Below are 19797 nucleotides of genomic sequence, written 5' to 3'. Positions count from 1 at the left end.
AATGCTTAGCTCGAAGTCAGACATTCATACCATACCCTTTACCCTGAGGCTCAGCAATCCTCGCCAAAGAGAGGATGAAAGACTGTAAGAGCTAATGGTGGTGGACAACTTCAAGGAAGTCTTCTAGAGAAAATAGGAAAGACCCACATATGAACTCACAGTGAAATGACAACATGCACAAGCTCCAGCCAAAGGGAGGATGGTGGACTTGTAACCCTACCATTAGCTGAGGAGCTACTGGCATCTGGGAGCAGGTGAGAGAGCAAGTATTTCTTAATGGGATCCCTGGTAGGCTGACCACACACCAGCTGGGCACGGGAGAAGGAAAGAAAAAGTAATCTCAAAGGTGAGTGAGAAAGGATGATAGAAAGTGAAGAGTTTAAGGGGGTAAATATGTCCCAGATACACTGAAATTATTAAAGAATTAATAAAAATACAATAAAAAGGTAAGGGTAAGGTCAACAAACTATTTTACACATACATAAGCTATTTTGTAGATGTATTTACATCTTTACATATATAGAAGTACTTGTATATATGTTTTGTGTAAAAAGAGATCAGTATTTTGCTAATAGATCATTATTTTAAAACCCAGACAATTCATGGGGTTCTTTTTAATTTTTATGCACCTAATATGGAAAGACTACATAAAAAAACCAAGGTAAAAACATGAATACTTTCAAAATTAGCATTTTTTTCTGCCAAATACATAACAATTTTGAGCATACTTACTGAAATAAGTTTATATACATATCCACATCCCTCATATCTGCTTGTAACCAGTCTTTCTTAAATCCAAGGACAAGCGTGTTCGGTTTCATTCGACCAAGACCAGCAGCCTAAAATATATAAACACAACTTAGAATACAGACTATTTCCAGAACTCAGCCTGGTGTCTGGCTGTGGATCTCCGCATCTGCTTCAGTCAGTCACTGGACAAAGGCTCTATGATGACAGCTAGGTTATTTGCTAGGCTGGTCACCAGAGTAGACCAGTCAAGGCACCCTCTGGACCACTGCCAGCAGACCAAGGTGAAGCCCATTAACGGTGGACTGGTGGCTGTGGAGCCACCATGGGACTGGACCAGGCCTTCTGCATACGGAAGACGGGTGTTTGGCTCGAACTGTTTGGGGGGCACCCAGGCAGGGGGATCAGAATCTGTCCCTGGTCTATGGGGGCAGGCTTCTGGGAATCCTGTGCCTGTGCTGTGATGCCTTGCACAGCCTTGGTGCAGTAGGAAGGGGCTTGGACCTGCCTAGGCTCTGTGTGCTGGGCTCTGCTAACTCCCCATGGGAGACCTTGACTTGGGGGATGTGGGGATGCGGAGTAGCTTGGGAAAGAGGGCTAGGGGGTGGGAGGAGGGAGGAGGGGGGATTTGTGGATGGTATGTGGAGCAAGTAGAAAAATTCTTAATAAAGAAAAATGAAAAAAAAAAACAAAAAAAGAATACAGACTATTTAATTAAAGAATTTTTTAAAAGATGATGTATTTCCAAATTGATAGGTGTTTTGTAAATTATATATATGAAATTCACCCCAAATTATTTATACTAAACACAAATAAAAATGTTACAATGAAATACTTGAAAACTACTCAATTCATTATTATATCTTGATGACACAACAATTTTGTACTTTTACTAACCAAAATAACGTATTTAACTAAAAAAGCTGTATTCTCTACCTCCATGATGTATTTTAATAATAGTCACTAATGCCTAGATGTAAGTCTGATGTCTGGAGTTCTGAATTCCACCAATAGGAAACTGAATTCTTTTAATCTGTGTGGGATCCCACAATAGTTCAAGTATTCTGAATCTCCCCAAGAGTTACAACGCAGGCCAAGTAGAGTGGTGCATGCCCGTAGTCCCAGCACTCAGGAGGCAGAGCCAGGGCTGCCAAGAGTTTGAAGCCAGCCTGGTCTATATATAGTGAGTGTCACGGCTACATAATATCAGAGGCAGATAGGAAGATCCTGTCTTAAAACACACATAACAGACACAGCAATTGAACATAATTAACAATTATTCCTCAAAGTCCAATACAATCTCTTTCCTAAGGTTTTGTTTGTTTCTTTAAGTACACTGAGAAATTATATCCTGGGACTGCAACAACACCTAAGTTTGGGGAGGAGGCTGTGACTTTTTAAAAATTGTGATAAGGGCTGAGGAGACAGTTTACATGAAGACCTTAGTTCAATCCTAGAACCCAGGTAAAAACCCAGGCCTTGTTTTTACAGCACATACTTGTAATACCAGTGATAGAGCTAGAGACAGGCAGATCACTGGGGCTCACTGGCCAGCCAAGCTAGACAAACTGGCTGGTTCCAGGTAGAGAGTCAAAGACCCTGTCTCAAAACAACAAAACAAGAGGTGGATGACATCCACAAGAATGGCAACTGAGGGTGGCCTCTGTGTTGTTCAAATCTTAGATGGTCTTTTAGTAAAATCCCAGAGCCAGATATCAGGGTGAAAGCTGAAAGATCAGAGAAGCAGAGCAGCCAGCCACTAGTTCTTACCTCTACGAAATCCTCAGCCTAAAGAGAGTGAGTTCCTGTTTCCTCACACCTTATATATCTTTCTCTGCCCTGCCATATCACTTCCTGGGATTAAAGGCGTGTGTGCTTCCCAAGTAAAGGCGTGAGATCTCAAGTGCTGGGATTAAAGGTGTGTGCCACCACTGCCTGACCTCTATGTCTAATCTAGTGGCTGGCTCTGATCCTCAGGCAAGTTTATTAGGGTACACAATATATCACCACACCTCTGGCCTAGGCATACAAGTCCACACACATGAACACACACATACACACACACATAAATGAATTATGGTATAAGGTTAAGAAAGTTACCATGTCAAGCAGTATTTATTATGTCCATAATACTGCCAAGTAATAACCCACTATTTCCAAACCTTTTTCATCACTCCAATCAGAAATTCCACAGCTGCTGTGTAGTAGCTATTCATCGCTATTCATGCTCTCCCTTAGGACATTTAATATACTTCTACCTAGTTATTTCATGAACAAAACCCCAGAACTCTGGTGTTTAGCTTACTTCACTTAGCAGGCCGTCTCCTGAGTACACCTTTATTCCTTTCCACAGACAAACAGCCTTTTACTGTATTTACATCTCCATGTGTCACAGCTGCTTATCCATCTATTTGATGACGAACACTTTGGTGGCTGTTTACACTTTGTAGCTTGTGGCTATTGTGCATGATGGTGCAGTGTTGAGTATCTGCATAAAAACCTAACTCTGTTCCTTCAGTTTTTAGGGATAAATGTCCAAGAGTGTGGCACAACTGATAGTCACAAAGTCACTTTAAATTTATACCTTTTTTGAGGAACAATAACTTAATTTTATAACATTGTATCACTTTATACTCACAATCAGCAAAGCACAGGCTCTCATTTTTCTACAATCCCATAACACTTTCTATTTCTAAAATTATAGCTATCCCAATATTGACCTAGTATCTCATTATGGTTTTTTTTCTTATTTACAATTCCTCTATAATTAATGATGTCGAAAATCTTTTCATGTTTACTGGAGACATATATAATTTTTTTCTTTACCAAAGTGTAACAATTCTGTTGTTTTGGTTATTACTTTCAGATGTTTTAAAATATATATTATAGATATCAAAACCTGTGGTGGTTTGAATGAGAATGGCCTACACAGGCTCATATATATGAATGTTTTATCCCCAATTGGTGAACTGTTTGGGAAGGATTAAGAGGGGTGGCTTTGTTGAGGTGTGTCACTGGGGGGTGGCCCACCAGACCCAGTAAGCGCTTTCTCTGCCTTGTGCTTGTGGGTCAGGATATGAGGTCTTGGCTACTGCTACATCTCCCTGCCTACCTGCCTGCCTGCCTGCCTGCCTGCCTGCCGCCAGCCACCATACTCACTGCCATGATGGTCATGGACTCACCCTCTAAAACTATAAACCCACAATAAACTCTTTCTTCTATAAATTACCTTGATCATAGTGTCTCATCACAACAACAGTTACTAAGTTATTTAGTCACTAAGACAAAACCCTTTATGGGATTCATTGACATATTCTCCCATTCAGTAAGCTGCTTTCACTTTCCGTATAAAGTCCTCTGCAGAGGGCATCTTAATTCTGGAAATGTCCAATTTACTTCTGTTTAAGGTTCATGCTTTTGGTGTCATAACTGACTCCACTGCCAGATCAAAGGTCATGGAAAACTGAGCTCTGTTTTCTTTAAGTTTTATGGCTTTAGCTCTCATTTATGTTGGAGATACATTCTAATTTGCTTTTGTCTATGGTTCTAAGTGACAACTCTAAATCATTTTTTTTTCAAAACATGAATTCAAATATTTATCAGAGGCCTGGCCATGTGCCACCGCCCTAAGCATTTCAGTAATTAAGGAGTAGGAAGTAAGCTATCCTGCAAGCGTGTATTCATCATTCTCATGTACAAATTTAAGAGATCAAGATTTTACTCGGGATTTAAAACATCCTTTCCTTAAAGGGACAACAAAGAATATCCCATCTTCTTCTAAAAGCAAAACTATTTGCTGGGTGGTGTAACCACAACAGTCTCACTTTTTTTTTTTCAGGGTGGAGGTGGAGTCAAGGGTGTTGAACAGAACCAAGCATTATCTTAAAGTACAACAGCTGTTTAATAGAGTTAACTCACAAAACAGCCAGTAACTTGTTGATGGTACAAAATACTATAAAGGTCATTTTCTTGGGAGAAAAAAACTATCATGTCATAATCCTACTATAATTAAAATGGCTTGTTTGTTTTGGTGTGAGGGATTAAGCTCAGGGTCTCACACAAAGTAAGAACGCATGCTACCACTTAGCTCCAATTTTATAAAATAAGGAATAAACAGCTGTGAGACCCTCTGTATACTCAGGCTTTCAATGGCATTACTGCAGTAACTCTCCCTAGGATTACTCAATTTTTTAAAATTTCCACATGTATTTCTTTCACCTTTAAAGCCTCTACTCAGTGTAGGTATTACAAAAGAGGTATTATTTCAACATTCCATGAAGCAGTATGCATTTAAGCAGACAGTTTACTACTCAAAAAATATCGTTTCCAGAAAACACCTCATTAGTGTTTGACAAAAAACCAATCTGTGGATTCAGACACAAGAGGATCACGTACTGTGACTCAAGGCCAGACGAGTTAACACAGTGAGATCCAGGACAGACAGTGAAGTAACAAAAACTGCCACCGCCATTACCCACTGTTCCAGCACATGACCAAGGAAGCGTAAGAACTTATAGAAGACGCCACACAAGGTAATTCTAGGCTGAAATTCTAAGTAAGCAATTGATGTGAAGAGCCATCATGATGTAATTTGGAATGATCATTAAGAACAATATCATTTTGCTATATAAAATTAAGATTTAAAAATGGCTTGAGAATCAGATGTCTACTGCCTTTTTAAAAAGAAAAAGAAAATCCAAAACATAAATGAAGAAATGAACCATGCTAATGTCTCACTGTTAAAGTTCTCATTAGCAAACTAGAGATTAAAACTCTGTAATGAAGGCTGATATCCTTATGCTGGTTTAATGATCAATTCTGATGGTCAAGACTAGCTAGACAGAAAGAAAGGAGAGAAATCAGAAGTGTAAAGTGTAATTTCTACTGAAAGAATCAATTATTTAAAACCGCACTGTAGAATACAAGGCGGTGAAGAAAAACAAGTCCTTAACACTTCCTGACAATGATTAAAAAAACCAAGATAAACCCATCACGTAAGTGACAGGCTTCCTTCCACACGGAAAGGGAACCAACTCTCCAGTGCCAACACTCTGACTTGCGAACTCTACAGAAGCAGTCTGCAGCACTCTACAACAGCTATCGGCTGGCGCGGCCACCCTTTGAGGCGCAGTGCTGTGGCTGCGGGGCACACCGGGCAATCACAAGAGATGATCCTGCTCTGCTTCTCCTGCCCTCGCCCCACACTGAGGAACTTTCATGATCCAGGGAGGCATGCGAGTTGATGAGGAGCACTAGATTAGTCCGAGTCTTCCCAGACTCCAAGCTGTACACCACATGAACTGTCTAGGGCAGCGGGTCTCTGGCTCCCGAGGCGGGGCAGTTCCACAGAGGGACTAGTGGCAGGAGCATGGTCTGCACTTTCAGGAGAAAGGGAGACTCTTGGGCCTTATCACAAACCTGCTTCACTGAGAGAGGAAAACAAAAATCTGCTCTAGTGAGTTTTCTTTCATAAAAATGATTACATATGTAAGTGGTTATCAAAGTGTTTCTGTAAGTTTCACAAAGGCCAGCAGGATTAACTCATCACAAACAACCTGGCAAAAGGCATCACATGACACCTCAAGTACTAAAATGTTACAAACTACAAAAGCTAAACAGCACACAGCAACAAGCACACAGTTCAGACAGACACCAGAAACACACATGAAGATTGCATGCGTCTTCACGTGCACTTATCACATCTATTAGCAATTCTATTATTTAGGGACATATCCAGGGAACATTTTGCAATTTTTAAAAATTCAACCTCCATTTTTCTTTTTTTCTTTCTTTTTTTTTTTTTTGGTTTTTCGAGACAGGGTTTCTCTGTGTAGATTTGCGCCTTTCCTGGAACTCGCTTGGTAGTCCAGGCTGGCCTCGAACTCACAGAGATCCGCCTGGCTCTGCCTCCTGAGTGCTGGGATTAAAGGCGTGCGCCACCACCGCCCTGCTATCCTCCATTTTTCATACACTTTTTAAGAGTTGCTATTTTTAACTCTGAGATTTACCCACATGGGTATGTGCAGTTCTTTTCACCTGTATGCAGAATTCTATACAATGATACATGTCACATTTAAATTATCTGATGGTTGCTGAAATTAATTATAATTGTGTTTAGCTATTGCAAATGATGCTGCCAAGTGGCAATAATGGATTCTTTCCTAACTAAGGTCCATGACCTCACTAGCCTGGGTAAGCCAGCTAGGTTTCCAGTACCAGAGATGACTTCCCTCCTGATGAGTAGACCTTCTATCTAATATCCAAGATGTGCCTGCCACTTAAGCACACCTTGCCATGCTGGTAAACCGTCATGTTTCACAGATGTTGTAGTTGTGTTGAACTATTTAATAGCTTCCCTCCCTTAGCATCTGACATAGCATTTTCTGGAACCATGGAAGGTGGACTGCAGGAAAAGAGGCTTTGGGGTCAGACCCAGATCGAATCTTCTAAGTCTCACATGTCCTAAGTGTATGGTGTCATCAGGAATAAAGGCCCACCCTCAATCCCTGAGAGACAGCCAAGGGCTCCATCAATATTCTGTTTGGGGAACTACTTAGACAGCCTGACCAACGACTCAGAAGGAGGTTTCTTGTGCTTGGAACTTAAAACTGCACCGAGTCTTCTTTACACGTGAAGAGGGGTCTGCATGAAGCATAGGCTTCTTCTCCAGTGTTACCAAAAAAAAGTCCTTCAAATTGCCAGGCTCTTGTCTATTAGTGACTATGGCATGGACTGCCCGACTTCTCTTTATCTGACAGAAGTGACCCTGGTCACCATGGGCGCAGAACTGGTTTTCACTTATTCCTGTCACCTAGCTTTCCTCTGTGAATTGTCTTTCACCCTTCTTCATCTCTGTTACTGACTTAACAGTATTTCAGGACACACTCTGCACTTCAGGATTATTATGTTCCCAGAAATCTGGGACTTTTTTTTTTTTTTTTCATTTTTATGTTTCCTTTAAAATCTCAAAGCTTTCAACTTCCAAAAGAATACTGACATTCTTCATAGTTCTGTTTTCTGGGCTTCACTTAGGAAATTATTCTCTGAATATTTTATATATTCTCCTACTTTTTAAAATTTGCATTTTATCTCTAGGCCTTTAATCTATGTTAAAAATGATGGTTTTGTTTCGATTTCACTTAAGACAAGGTCTCACTATGTAATCCTGGCTGGCCTGAAATGCACTGTGTAGACCAAGCTGGCCAAAAGCATGGGATAGTCCCCAGCCTCCAAAGTCCTGAGACTGCAGCTGTGCACTGCCACATCTGGCTCTTTCTGTTTTGCAGCCATGGAAGGCCTGATCTTAGCATGTATCCCAAGCTGGTCTTCAACTAATGGCAAGCATCAGCCTTCTGCGCTGGGATTATATAGGCATACACCAAACCTTGCTTCAAAATGATTTCTGCATAATCTTTGTAAGGATTTATTTCATTCCGTTTCCATTGACAGCTGTTATTACTGACAACCTTCTCAAAGCCACTTATACAGTAAACTGTCTGTGAGTGGCCTCTATTCCTTCCATTTGCTGTCATCATTGAATCACAGCCGTTTCATATAATAATGTCATAATTACTTAGCAACCTACTCACTGCTTGCCCTTCCTACAGACTGTGTGGATTATTCATAAGTTCTAAGAAGCATGCGGCAGGATGGGCTCAGGACAGTGCTAGGAGCCTCACCTCACCTTTAACAGACAGCTCCAGTCAGGGCCCTTTTTACTTTTAATGTGTGTTTGATTGGTTTCGAAGATTAAGCTGGTAAACACTGTCTCAATTTATATCTCCCTATTGCCTTCAGGACAGGGAGGGTAGAGTTCAGAAGTTAAGTAAATAGTCTGGTCCAAAATCCATAAGACAGCAACAGCACTACCATTTAAGCCTGGGACTGATTCCAGATTTCCTATGTGGTGCCTCTAAAACACATAAAGCCCAAACTTAGAACTAGCAAATAAACAGAAACACAAAAGACAAGACTTTCTGAAAAGCCAAACTAAAGATGGCTATGACTCAACGTTTTAAAAACAAACCTAGTGGGTAGAGGAGGTGAGAAACAGCTAACAGAGGCTGAGATGATGTTCCAATGGGCCTCTGTGTCACCTGAAAGCACAAAATGTCTGCAGAGTTCTAAACTACAAAAGTTAGTGGTTTGCTTAAAGGTACTAGAAATAATATACATATATATTGCCGTAATAATTCAATAGAGAGCAGAAGCTTTAATCAAATGCAGCCATTGAAGGACTCGTCACCTGCATCAAGTACTGTGCCCCTTCCCTCAAGTCATCGGCATGCACCGGAGCATAGAAAGCCTTCATTTTGTTTTTAATGAGCCATCGCTGGTATTTGGCTTGATCAATGGACATCTCTTTCATGGCTTGTCTTCGAGGGCCCTTTAAAACAAAATAGTATCGAAATTGTTATTGAAGCACAACCTTTTACTCTTAGAAGAGGTATCCTCTTACGCTGGTTTGAAAGATGTGCTTAAATGCTGATGTGGGAGAGGTGCAAGAACAGTCTTTCATTCTCCCTGAGTGAGTCCTCTCTAATACTTAAGATTACACAAACAGGCAGAGCACTGCTGGCCTGGAGAAGGGAGGAAAAAAGATTTTAAAACAAAGTATGTCAATCCTAAATTAATGAGAGAAATTTGCAATTACTGAAAATGGAAAAGAGATTACACAATGCAAAATAAAGCCTTCTATTCTTCTACAGAAAGTTCCCTACTTTGCTTTCTGTTGGGTCTAAGTGTCTGGGTTATTAAGTCACAGTAACTTGAGAATATCAGTGAAAATCAAAGAAAGAAATGTATTTCTGCTGTAAAATGAAGGAAACAAGCTTTGCTAACTCAAAATTCCATTTTGATACCTTTATACAACACATCTTAAAAATAAGTATGCTGGGGGCTGGAGAGATGGCTCAGTGGTTAAGAGCACTGGCTGCTCTTCCAGAGAACCTGGGTTCAATTCCCAGCAGCCATGTGGCAGCTCACACCTGTGTGTAGTTCCAGGGGGTCTGACATCTTTATACAGACATACATGGAGGCAAAACACCAATGCACATAAAATAAAAATAAATAAGTTATAAAAAAACAAGTATGTAGAGAAAAATATCTTTCCTAAGAATGGCAATTGCCTTCTTTCTAGCATCTTGTGCTCAAGACACTGACTTCAGGGGATCAGCTAGAGACAAACTGAAAGGCTCCATGTACCCTAAGTGGGATCAATGCTGACAAGCCCTCCACACACAGGCCCATGTGTGTGCACATGGATATTTGTGGCCTTGACTTTGCAACCATACGGGAAGAGCAACTGTCACAAGAGTTCCAATACAATGCACAGCACACACTCTGGCACCTAACAGTGGAGCAGGGTTTGAGAAAAAACAAATACGACGACACTCTAGGTTTTCTTTTTTACCCTCCCCGCAGGGCCTAGCATTTATTTGTTACGCTTAAAACTTATTTTTAACTGGACTCAGATTTATAAGTAGAAATTCTCAGCGAGGACAGCCTACATCTCTTGGCAATCTGTTCCTGGCATTTTTCTTTGGCGTCCCTTCATTCTCTTGGCCAAATGTTTAGCATATTCTGTAGCCTCCTCATTTTCTCATGGTATTGTTTCTTCAGAGCAATACATTGGCATCTGTGTTGCAGGATGTGTGGAGTAACATGATGCTGAATCTTGGCTGCTTTGGTCCTTGGCTTCCTACCTTCTTAAGGGCTTTTTGACAACATGCTGGCAGACATCATCTTTAGAGAGACAGAAAAGTTTTCGGGTCCTGCTAGCTCTTTCGGGCCCCAGCTGCTGAGGCACAGTAGTTAGTGTCCAGGAATATCTTCCTCTCTCTTTTTTACAGTAACCAAGTTGAGAACCCTCAGGCTGGCATCCATGATGCATCTCAAACAGACTTGTGCTTCTCTCCAAAATCCTCCTTGATCTATAACAGGAATGCGCTCACTCAGTAGCAGGCACACTCTGCTGTGGATCAAAATATCTTGCATAATGGGAAAATTCTATCAATCCCACCGACTTGGACCACAAAACTCTTCTGGAACATCAGCAGCTGCTTTGTGACCATGTGCCCCTCACACAAAGTACTAAGTGTGTTGTCCATGTCAATGAGTTTCCAACAGCCACTGGCTGGGAAGGAGATGTTCAGCTTCATCTGGACATAGCTGGCCAAGAGGCGCCAGGCCACAAAAAAGGGCCATCTTAATTTCTTATGCAGAACAGGTAAGACATCATTTCACAATTATCTTCAAGATCCAAAATGTTTTTAAAAAGCATTACTTTTTGGGTGAAAACTTATTTTTATTAGTTTAGATATTTTTCTTACTCCTGGTTAAAATCACAACAGTTCAAAATATCTAGATCTTTTTAAAAAATGTTACTTTGCAACTGTCTAAAGAAAAAAGTATTTTGAAGAAAACATCTCAAAAAAAAAATCCTACAAATTTTTCCAATGATTTCCAATCTATAAAGTCTGTAACTTACAATCTGTTTGATGAGTGAAAAAATGTTTTACTATAGAAAACAAAACTGATACATACCATATGCACATGGCCACAGATCATCAAACCAACATTTTTCGTGAAGTCATGAACAAGATGAAGTAAAGCAGGGCGTGAGTTTGGAGAACCTGTCATAACAAGACACTGTGGCCTAATTTAAGATTAAAAAAATAAAATAAAATTAGAACAGTTTGAAATCTGTATGTGGTTTCTCTAAAAACAAAGCTACAGAAGAACTCTAAGAAGATGAGGGTTACTTGGGGCTGGAGAGACGGCTCAGCAGTCAACGGTGCTTGCTGCTGGTCCAGAGGACCCAAGTCAGTGCTCAGCAGCCATGAGAGGCAGTTCCAGACTGCCTGTAACCCCAGGTGGCCATCAAGGGCCCCCACAGACACAGGGACATTTGTACAGACAAATACACGTAAATTACACCAAATGTTTAAAAGTAACAAATAACATACCAGATGCCCCTCTCAAACAACAGGCAATTCTAAACACTGAGTTTCTGGGATGCTAAAGAAATCACCACCTTGTTTAAGAACGACGTAACCATTTTTTTTTTTTTTAAATCTTCAAAGGTAATAAATGTTCCAGTCATTTCATAGATCCTGAAAAACTTACTGAGCACAACTAATCCATAATATAAACAGGTGAGTTCCATCTCACCACAATGACATCTACTTCCCATATCAACCCTGTCTAATATAGCTTACCTAAGACTGTTGTGATGTAAGTAAAACCAAATACAGCAGTTTGAACTACATGTTCTATTGGACTAAAATCTTTTAATTCTAGTTAATAATGATGAATGCCAAAACTGCACTCAAGTATCTGTGTAAACATGAGAAGATACAAAATATTTAGCTGTTTTAAACTATTGACACTCGGTTGGCCTCAGTGGTACACACCTTTAATTCCAGCACATGGGAGGCAGAGGCAGGCAGATCTCTGTGAGTTTGAGACCAACCTGATCTACATAGCAAGTTCCAAGACAGCCAGGAGTACAGAGAGAGACCCTGTCTTGAAAAATAAAAATTGATTTTCACTAACTATAAGAGGAAATCAGTCTTATTTATATAATATCTAGGTATCCATTTTACCGATTAAAACAGATTAGCAAAGTTCCTTAAAATAGCAACATCTATAATTAAACCAAAGCAAAGAGCTGACTGGATTTCTAAGATAAGAACTGGAGAGATGCTCAGTGGGTAAGAACACTTCCTGTTCTTGCAGAGGACCAGGGCAGGGTTTCCAGCACCCACGTAGCAACTAACAACAGTCTATAACTCATTTCAGAGGACCAGATGCCCTCTTTTCTGATTCGCAGACATACATGTAGGCAAAGACACACATATACATAAAATAAAACTAAGTAAAGATTTAATTTTTTCTTTAATTCTAACTTAAACACTTTTAGACTAGTTCCTAAAATAATAAAAATATTAACAAAGACTTTTCAAAATATTGACTTATTCAGAATTTTAGTGAAGTAGCTCTAAATCAGCTCTACTGATTGGGAGAGTTGCTTTGGAGCAATCAAATGTAACGTTATGGCCCAGGGCGCAGACTATTTAGTGCTCTCTTCTGACTATCTTGTCGCTTTTCAGCTTCTGCAGGTGGCACGATTCTCCAGCTATCGAACATCCTATCCACCTTCCAAGAATAAGGTAACTGTGGGTATCTTACAATGCTGAAGGTGTTCCTTTTCCAGGCCATGCTACTTAAAAGTCTTCCTTTCCTTCCTATAAGCTTACAGCAGAATGGAGTAAAGAGCCAAATGACCAAATCTGCCTACCTGCCCTAAACCATCCAGGTCTGAACATCTCCCAACACCTTCCATGTTTAAAAGTTCTAAAACCACAAAATCCACAGGACAGTAACAAGCACTAAACTACTGAAAGCTCTAGGCAAGCAGTAGGGCGAAGGTGCTGGCCATCGGGAAAGTAAACGAACAGGGATGCTGTGAAACTCTTGATTCTCTACCTCAAGCACAGCGACAACGGTGAGTTCACGGATCTGGAGACAGCAGTGATGCCGTGAGAGAAACCTGAATCAAGACATGGGTCTCACCACACATGAGAAGCAATAGGAAGAGCCAAGTCATTTCCAGCACTAGGGCTGCTTGCTAAAGAGATCTCTGTGGTCCAGACACTGAAAAAAGCTAGGGGCAGAAGTCGGCAATCTAAAATAGAGGGCCTAGAAGATTGCTGATGGGCTGAAACCTCCACCTTCTTCCCTACCTCGCTCTCAGAATTCTGGTAACAAGGACATACAAACAGCTTAAACTATTCCTTTCTGAGAAATCTAATCAGATCAAAAAGAAAGCCTTTAAGATGACTTAAATTCCCTGAAGAATGGCAAAGCCACGTTAATCTATATTAAGGACTTGACTGGCAAGGAAGGACCTGACCACCAATGCAGAACTTCCTTGTCAAGGAGCATAGATACTGCACTTTAGATGGAGTTAAATTCAAGAGCCCAAACTAAAGGAGGAGGAAACAATGAGAAAGAAACTTCAAGTAACTCTAACTTTTGGCAACTCTGATGAAGGCTGAGATAAATACAAAAATTAAACATGGAAAAAAGAATTACTAGTTTTAATAGAACAACAAAAAAAGCCAAGAAAAAGAAATTTACACTCTGCCGACCCTGTTTAACATCATAAAAATATAAATATTAAATATGAATTAAACAAAGTAACATCATAAAATGTATTGGAAGTATGGGAAGAGCACATCCATGCACTGTAGCCAGAAAGAGGCCAAGCAAAAATCAGAATGCACAGCAAGACAAGCATGGCTTCATGAAGTCAAAACAAACAGGTAACAAGGCAGCCAAATGCAGAACCTGCTGCCTCTGGTACAGGAAAAGAACACAGGATAGGCAAGCATTGGTTTTCATGCAAAATTCTACAAATTCTCCTCTTTATGCTATGTTTATTTTAATTTTCATAAAAAATTAAAACACACACATGCCTATAATCTCAGGACTTGGTTGAGGGGCAGAGGCAGGAGTACCCTGAGTTACAGAATAGTTGGGCTATACCGATAAATTAGTAAATAGCAATAAACCAAACTGGGATAAAAAGAACTTAAAAAAAAAAATCCTTCCAATTATAAAAAAAAGTAAGTCCAAGCAAGTTTTTGCTGATTTAAAATTAACTGTGACTTTTGTTCATATCTTCATTTATGTCACACAACCCACAAAAGAATAATTTACAATTTCTGTCATACTTAATATCAACGACGCAAACTATGCTAAAAATTTAAGTTTTTCTACCACGGCTCTCATCCCCTCCCCACCCCACCCCACCCCCCACTTGCAAAGTGTGGTCTCTGGGAACTTTTCATTCTACAGAAAAGGGACAGTGGGTGGGCAGGTGCCCAAAGGAGCAGCATAAAGAACACACACAAATCCTCCTTCTATGGAGAGCAATTCTCTCCTGAAACATATCTCTTCAAAGATGTTTTCTGGAACAACTCTGTCTGTGTTACAGAAGCCAATGAAAGGGGATGACTCATTACCAAAGGAAGTCACCTCTTCACAGCTAAACAATTTGATCAATTTAAAAAATATTATTTTATGAAAATATTAAGTATAAATAAGCTAAAATTTCCTGGACTTTATATACATAAATAATATTTCTGAATGTAGAAAAGCCATCTCTCAACAGTGCTTTAGTAACTGGATCTACTCCATTATTAGCAGTATATTGCAGAAGTCTCACTGACTAATAGACCAATGATAAAGTCGTTTGCTGAGGGAAGTACAATGCAAGTACTCCTTAGCCTAAAGCAGAGTCTTATCACTACAAGTGGTTTCCAGTTAGCTGCTAAAAAATGTGAATAACTCAATATCAATAGTAAAATTACAAAAATAGGTGTATCCAAACAAGCCTATGTCAGGCATGGTTGTGCTTGCCCCACACAAGCAGCAGAGGTAGGCAGATCTGTGAGTTCAAGGATAGCATGGTCTACACAAAGCGAGTCCCCAGCCAGCTGGAGCTATACAGTGAAACCCTGTCTCAAACAAATAAACAAAATACCTCTTCTGTGGGTCAATTCCCAACACCTCACACACCAGTTCACCACTGTGTGTAACTCCAGTTCCAGGAGTCTAATGCTCTTCTCTGGCCTCTGCAGGCACCAGGCAAGAAAGTGGTGCAGACAGATGCAGGCAAAACATCCACACACATAAAAATTGTTTAAAAACTTTTAAATAGGTATACAACATTAATGGTTATAAAGAGAAAAAAAATATTTCTCTTCAAATGACAGTTCCAAAACTTCCATAATCTTTTTTTGAAGGGAGGTAATTTTTTTTTTATGATTTGGTTTTGAATGATTAACTGTCCAAGACCAGCCAAACAAAACAGCATGTTTTGTACTATTCCATAGAATGTTACTGAAGAATGAATGGTTTAGAACTGACGGACTAGCAAACAGAGGATGCCTCCCTCTGTGGTGCCTCGTCTCTTACCTGAAGTTTTTCACATGGTCTTCTACCCCAGAAAGACGAATTGAATGCTGTAGTGCACTCAGGTAAGTCAGGGCTTGTGTAGAGGATCCCCAGTTCACATCTGTAGGAAAACACGATCATGCAGTATAACACCAATTGCAGCCGATTCAAACCACTGAGACTGATAGCAAATTGGGCAGAATTTTTATGTTTGTAAGTCAAGCGCTAAAATAAACTACTATTCTGTAACTTTGCACAGTTCCGGTAATATAGAAGCACATTGAGACTATCATCATGTCCATCACTGCCCTTGAAAAAAGGCCTGACTTAACACAGGCATACTGATGGCACTGCACACATGTTCACATAACTCGAAACAATCTCTCAACAATAAAACATTTAAAATTATTTGTTCTATAGCCAAAGACCTGAAGGGCACATTATAAATACAGCAAATACATTCAAGCTATTTAATCATGAAAATGTCCTCTACCATTGAATTAAAAAGGATGGGCCCTCAGTGATTTTAAACACATTAATGTATGCTTAATAGGTATATTAGAAGAAAAATTGCTCCTAAAAGTTAAAAATACAGCTCTTTTGTCCATTCATTTCTAAAGCCACCATCTGAATCCAAAAGCTCATCATCACATCAGATCAAAAATGTTCCATCATTATTACCCTTATCACTTACATGGAGACCTACGTAGACAACATCAATGTGGAAGATGATAATCACTAATCATTTCTCAGTTAAGAACATTTATATTAGCTGGGTGGTGGTGGCACACGCCTTTAATCCCAGCACTCAAGAGATAAGAGGCAGGCAGATCTCTGTGAGTTTGAGACCTGATCTACAAAGTGAGTCCCAGGACAGCTAGGACTATATAGAGAAAGAGTTTGAGACCTGAACTACAAAGTGAGTCCCAGGACAGCTAGGACTATACAGAGAAATCCTGTCTCAAAACAAACAAACAAAAAAATTTTATTTGCATATTTTAGTGCTTGAATCCCCTGCTCTACAACAGTTCTAAGATGATGACAAGAGACAATATACACACATATTTGGCTAGCAGTTACTATAGTGCTGCAAATTTTAAAACATTTAAATACAAAAGAAGGTATTGAAAGTTTTACATGTGACACCTTTCCAAATATACAAAAGATGTTTGAATAAAAAGTAACAAAAATTTGTCAACATTTTCTAACTTGAAATACTAAACAGAAAAGACTACTGACCTGGTTTTTTGTAGGTAACATAAATGTACAGTCCAAGAACTATCACGTACGTGAGCAAGGCAGCCCACCAGTTAATGACAAACATCACTATGCAACACAGAATTGCTCCAATAAGGGATATCCACATGTTGTAGTACTTGAACGCAGGACGCCATCCTAACAAGGACACACAGAAACGCCACTCAGACTTCCATCTGCTGTATACAGTGGTATGTAATTACATATAAAATGGCTTTCACTATAGCTTCCACACTCAGATGACTTAAAATATAAAGTACAAGGCTAATATCTAACAGTAAAGTTAATGGCTGTTATTGATCACAATTAGTTTTGATAATTCTTAATGACTGTGAAGATAATATTTTCCTACTACTGCATCTTCTCAGACTTTCAGTCAACACAATCCTTTAAATTTTAAATCAACCCAACAGAGTGAAAACAGATAAGCATCACACAACAGAAAGGCTTCAGATTTTCTCCTCAGTGAGGCAGCTTTACCCTCCAGTCTTCAGCATGAGACACATCCACGTTCTAATGATTATATAAAACACTTCAAGCAACCTACCCATGTAACAAAATCTTGGTGTGAAATCAAGAAATTCATACCTTTCCATTAGTATGTATGAATTAAAACTACTCATAAAATACTAAAAAGACCATGTTTTAAACTTGTCAAAAATAGTTTTTAATTACTTCAATAAAAGTTTGTTTTGAAAGTAAAACTGAAGCTAAAACATATGTGTTCATATGTCCTTTTCCTTTGAAAACCCCACATGTTATTTGTCCTGTTCTGAGAAAATTGAATTCCTCTGTACTTTCCATTCTTTTCCTGATTTTCAACCCCTCATCCACTTTTAACAAAAGCCCCATGGTACTTCTTCAGTTGATAGAGCCCCGCATGTTAGAACTCCACGAACTCATTGTGTAAAACCCACGCTGGGGGCTGGCACTTAGGCTCCATAGGAAAATGTGTGCTTATCATGTTTGAAGCACCAGATTCAATTCTCAGCACCAAAAAGACCAAATTGGAAAGCTTATTAAATAATGACAATGTTATGAGAACTGAATTAGGTAAGCAAATGGTAAAGAAATTTTAAAAATAAGAAATAACACTTTAATATGACAAATGCTATTTTTAATGTTTTGAAAAGAAACAGCTTATTATCAGTGTACTTCATAATAAAGAGCTCTTTGAGCACTGAATTTGACATAACTATAAAAGAAAATAACTTTAATGAAATAAACTCACAAACATCACATTTTAGAAAAGTGGAAATTTTGTTTCCTCTGAAATCAAAGCCATTAGTACATATAAATTTTTAAAATGTAAATCACCTGGAGATTTTGCAAGTGATGCATGGAATACTGAAAAATTGATTAATGCATACGATGCAAGGAAGAAATTAGAGATAATTGGAGCAATAACATTCAATTCAGCTGCAAAAGAAAAAAGAAATAAGTTTAATGGTACTTAAAACTTAAAATTTTGAAATATTCCTAATTTCTGAATAGCATAATAAATAGCCATAAATCTGCCACAGACTGATATTTATATCTTGCCATTACAATTGATGGTATAATGAGACTTTCAGTCAACTAATTTGAGAATCTAGACAAAATTCTTTAGAAAGTCTAAAGTTATCTTTAGCAGTGAAGAATCCACAGCTTTACATAAGATCAGATAGAGGTATCACCTTCCTGGGATACACTAATGTCCTTTTCCTTACATCATACATATTTTAGGAAAAGGGCATGGTCGTACATGCCTATAATCCTAGTCCTTGGGAAATAGAGGCAGGACCATCAGGAATTCAGGATTATCTCTGGATACAATTGTGAATAATAAAAGGCCAGCCTGGGCTACATGAGTCTTTAAAAAAAATGTAATCTCTTCTATCCCTAATTTTATGTAATAGCAATAATTTTAATAAATTATATCTGACACTAGTATTTGTAGTATTTTACTTATTCCTTTGTTTGATTAGAAGTTAATTTAGTATACTAAAGCAAGGCACATTTTGTTAATAATTTAATATTCATGATTATAGGTAATGCTATAAACATACCAAAACCTAAATGATAGACCATTCATAGAACTAACCAATTAAGATGAATCCAAGTGCAATTAAGAATGTTAAGATGTAACCACGGAGAGGTTCATTATTTTTCCCATAACCTTTGGCAAACATCTGGAAAGCTGGGTAGATATTGTCCTTACATAGAGCCTAATCAAAAAAAAAAAAAAACCAAAAACAAAACCAAACATTAAAATGAAATACATGAAAATTAAAATACACAAATCTCCTAACAGTTGAAGCCGGTTAATAAAGAATGGAGCCCGAGTCTCTCATTTCTGATCTTCTTTGTTTTCTACCTCACAGTACTTCACCTACAGACTATAAAGGATATATAAACAGTTCAAATAGCAGAAGGGTAGTTGGTTTATAACACTGTTTAAGATTTTGTCTTACACCACCCATGTTGAAACTCCACTTATGAAGAACCAGTGAAGCAGACATTCAAATAATAATACAATAAAAAAGAAACTTGGAAGTTAGTAAGTATGATATACCCATGGCTTTAAGAAAACTAAGCCCAAATCTGCAACTTACAAGCAGATTAAAAACCCCAAATATAAAGTTTAACCACATTTCTTCAATTCTTAATAGATGCTGCCTTAAAAATCATATTCTACACCATTACTATACTTTTTGGCTACCAATATTAAGAATAAGGCAGAAAACCAATAATTTATCTGACTTGGTAATTAAAAATGATATCCTAATCATTATTATCTGCTTAATGGTCACTACAGGAAGTTAATGTTCATTCTCGTTATCACTGCAC

At 38.7% G+C, this 19797-nt stretch overlaps 1 protein-coding gene across 1 annotated transcript in view; it reads right to left on the bottom strand.

The window, feature by feature from the left end:
• Positions 1–19797, bottom strand: part of Slc12a2 (solute carrier family 12 member 2) — a 74264-nt gene that overhangs the window by 20965 nt on the left and 33502 nt on the right. Inside the window, exons 12-18 of the mRNA XM_059245933.1 lie at positions 19052–19175; positions 18286–18387; positions 16951–17106; positions 15733–15832; positions 11293–11404; positions 8993–9133; positions 733–839 (exon numbers count right to left, since the gene is read on the bottom strand). Coding sequence (XP_059101916.1) covers positions 733–839; positions 8993–9133; positions 11293–11404; positions 15733–15832; positions 16951–17106; positions 18286–18387; positions 19052–19175 — 842 coding nt within the window. The remainder of the gene's footprint in view (positions 1–732; positions 840–8992; positions 9134–11292; positions 11405–15732; positions 15833–16950; positions 17107–18285; positions 18388–19051; positions 19176–19797) is intronic.

The sequence above is a fragment of the Peromyscus eremicus genome, chromosome 19 (assembly GCF_949786415.1).
Source record: "Peromyscus eremicus chromosome 19, PerEre_H2_v1, whole genome shotgun sequence".
Taxonomy (NCBI): Eukaryota; Metazoa; Chordata; class Mammalia; order Rodentia; family Cricetidae; genus Peromyscus; species Peromyscus eremicus.
The sequence above is the reverse complement of the archived record's forward strand: the minus strand, read 5'-3'. Positions and strand labels throughout refer to the sequence as shown.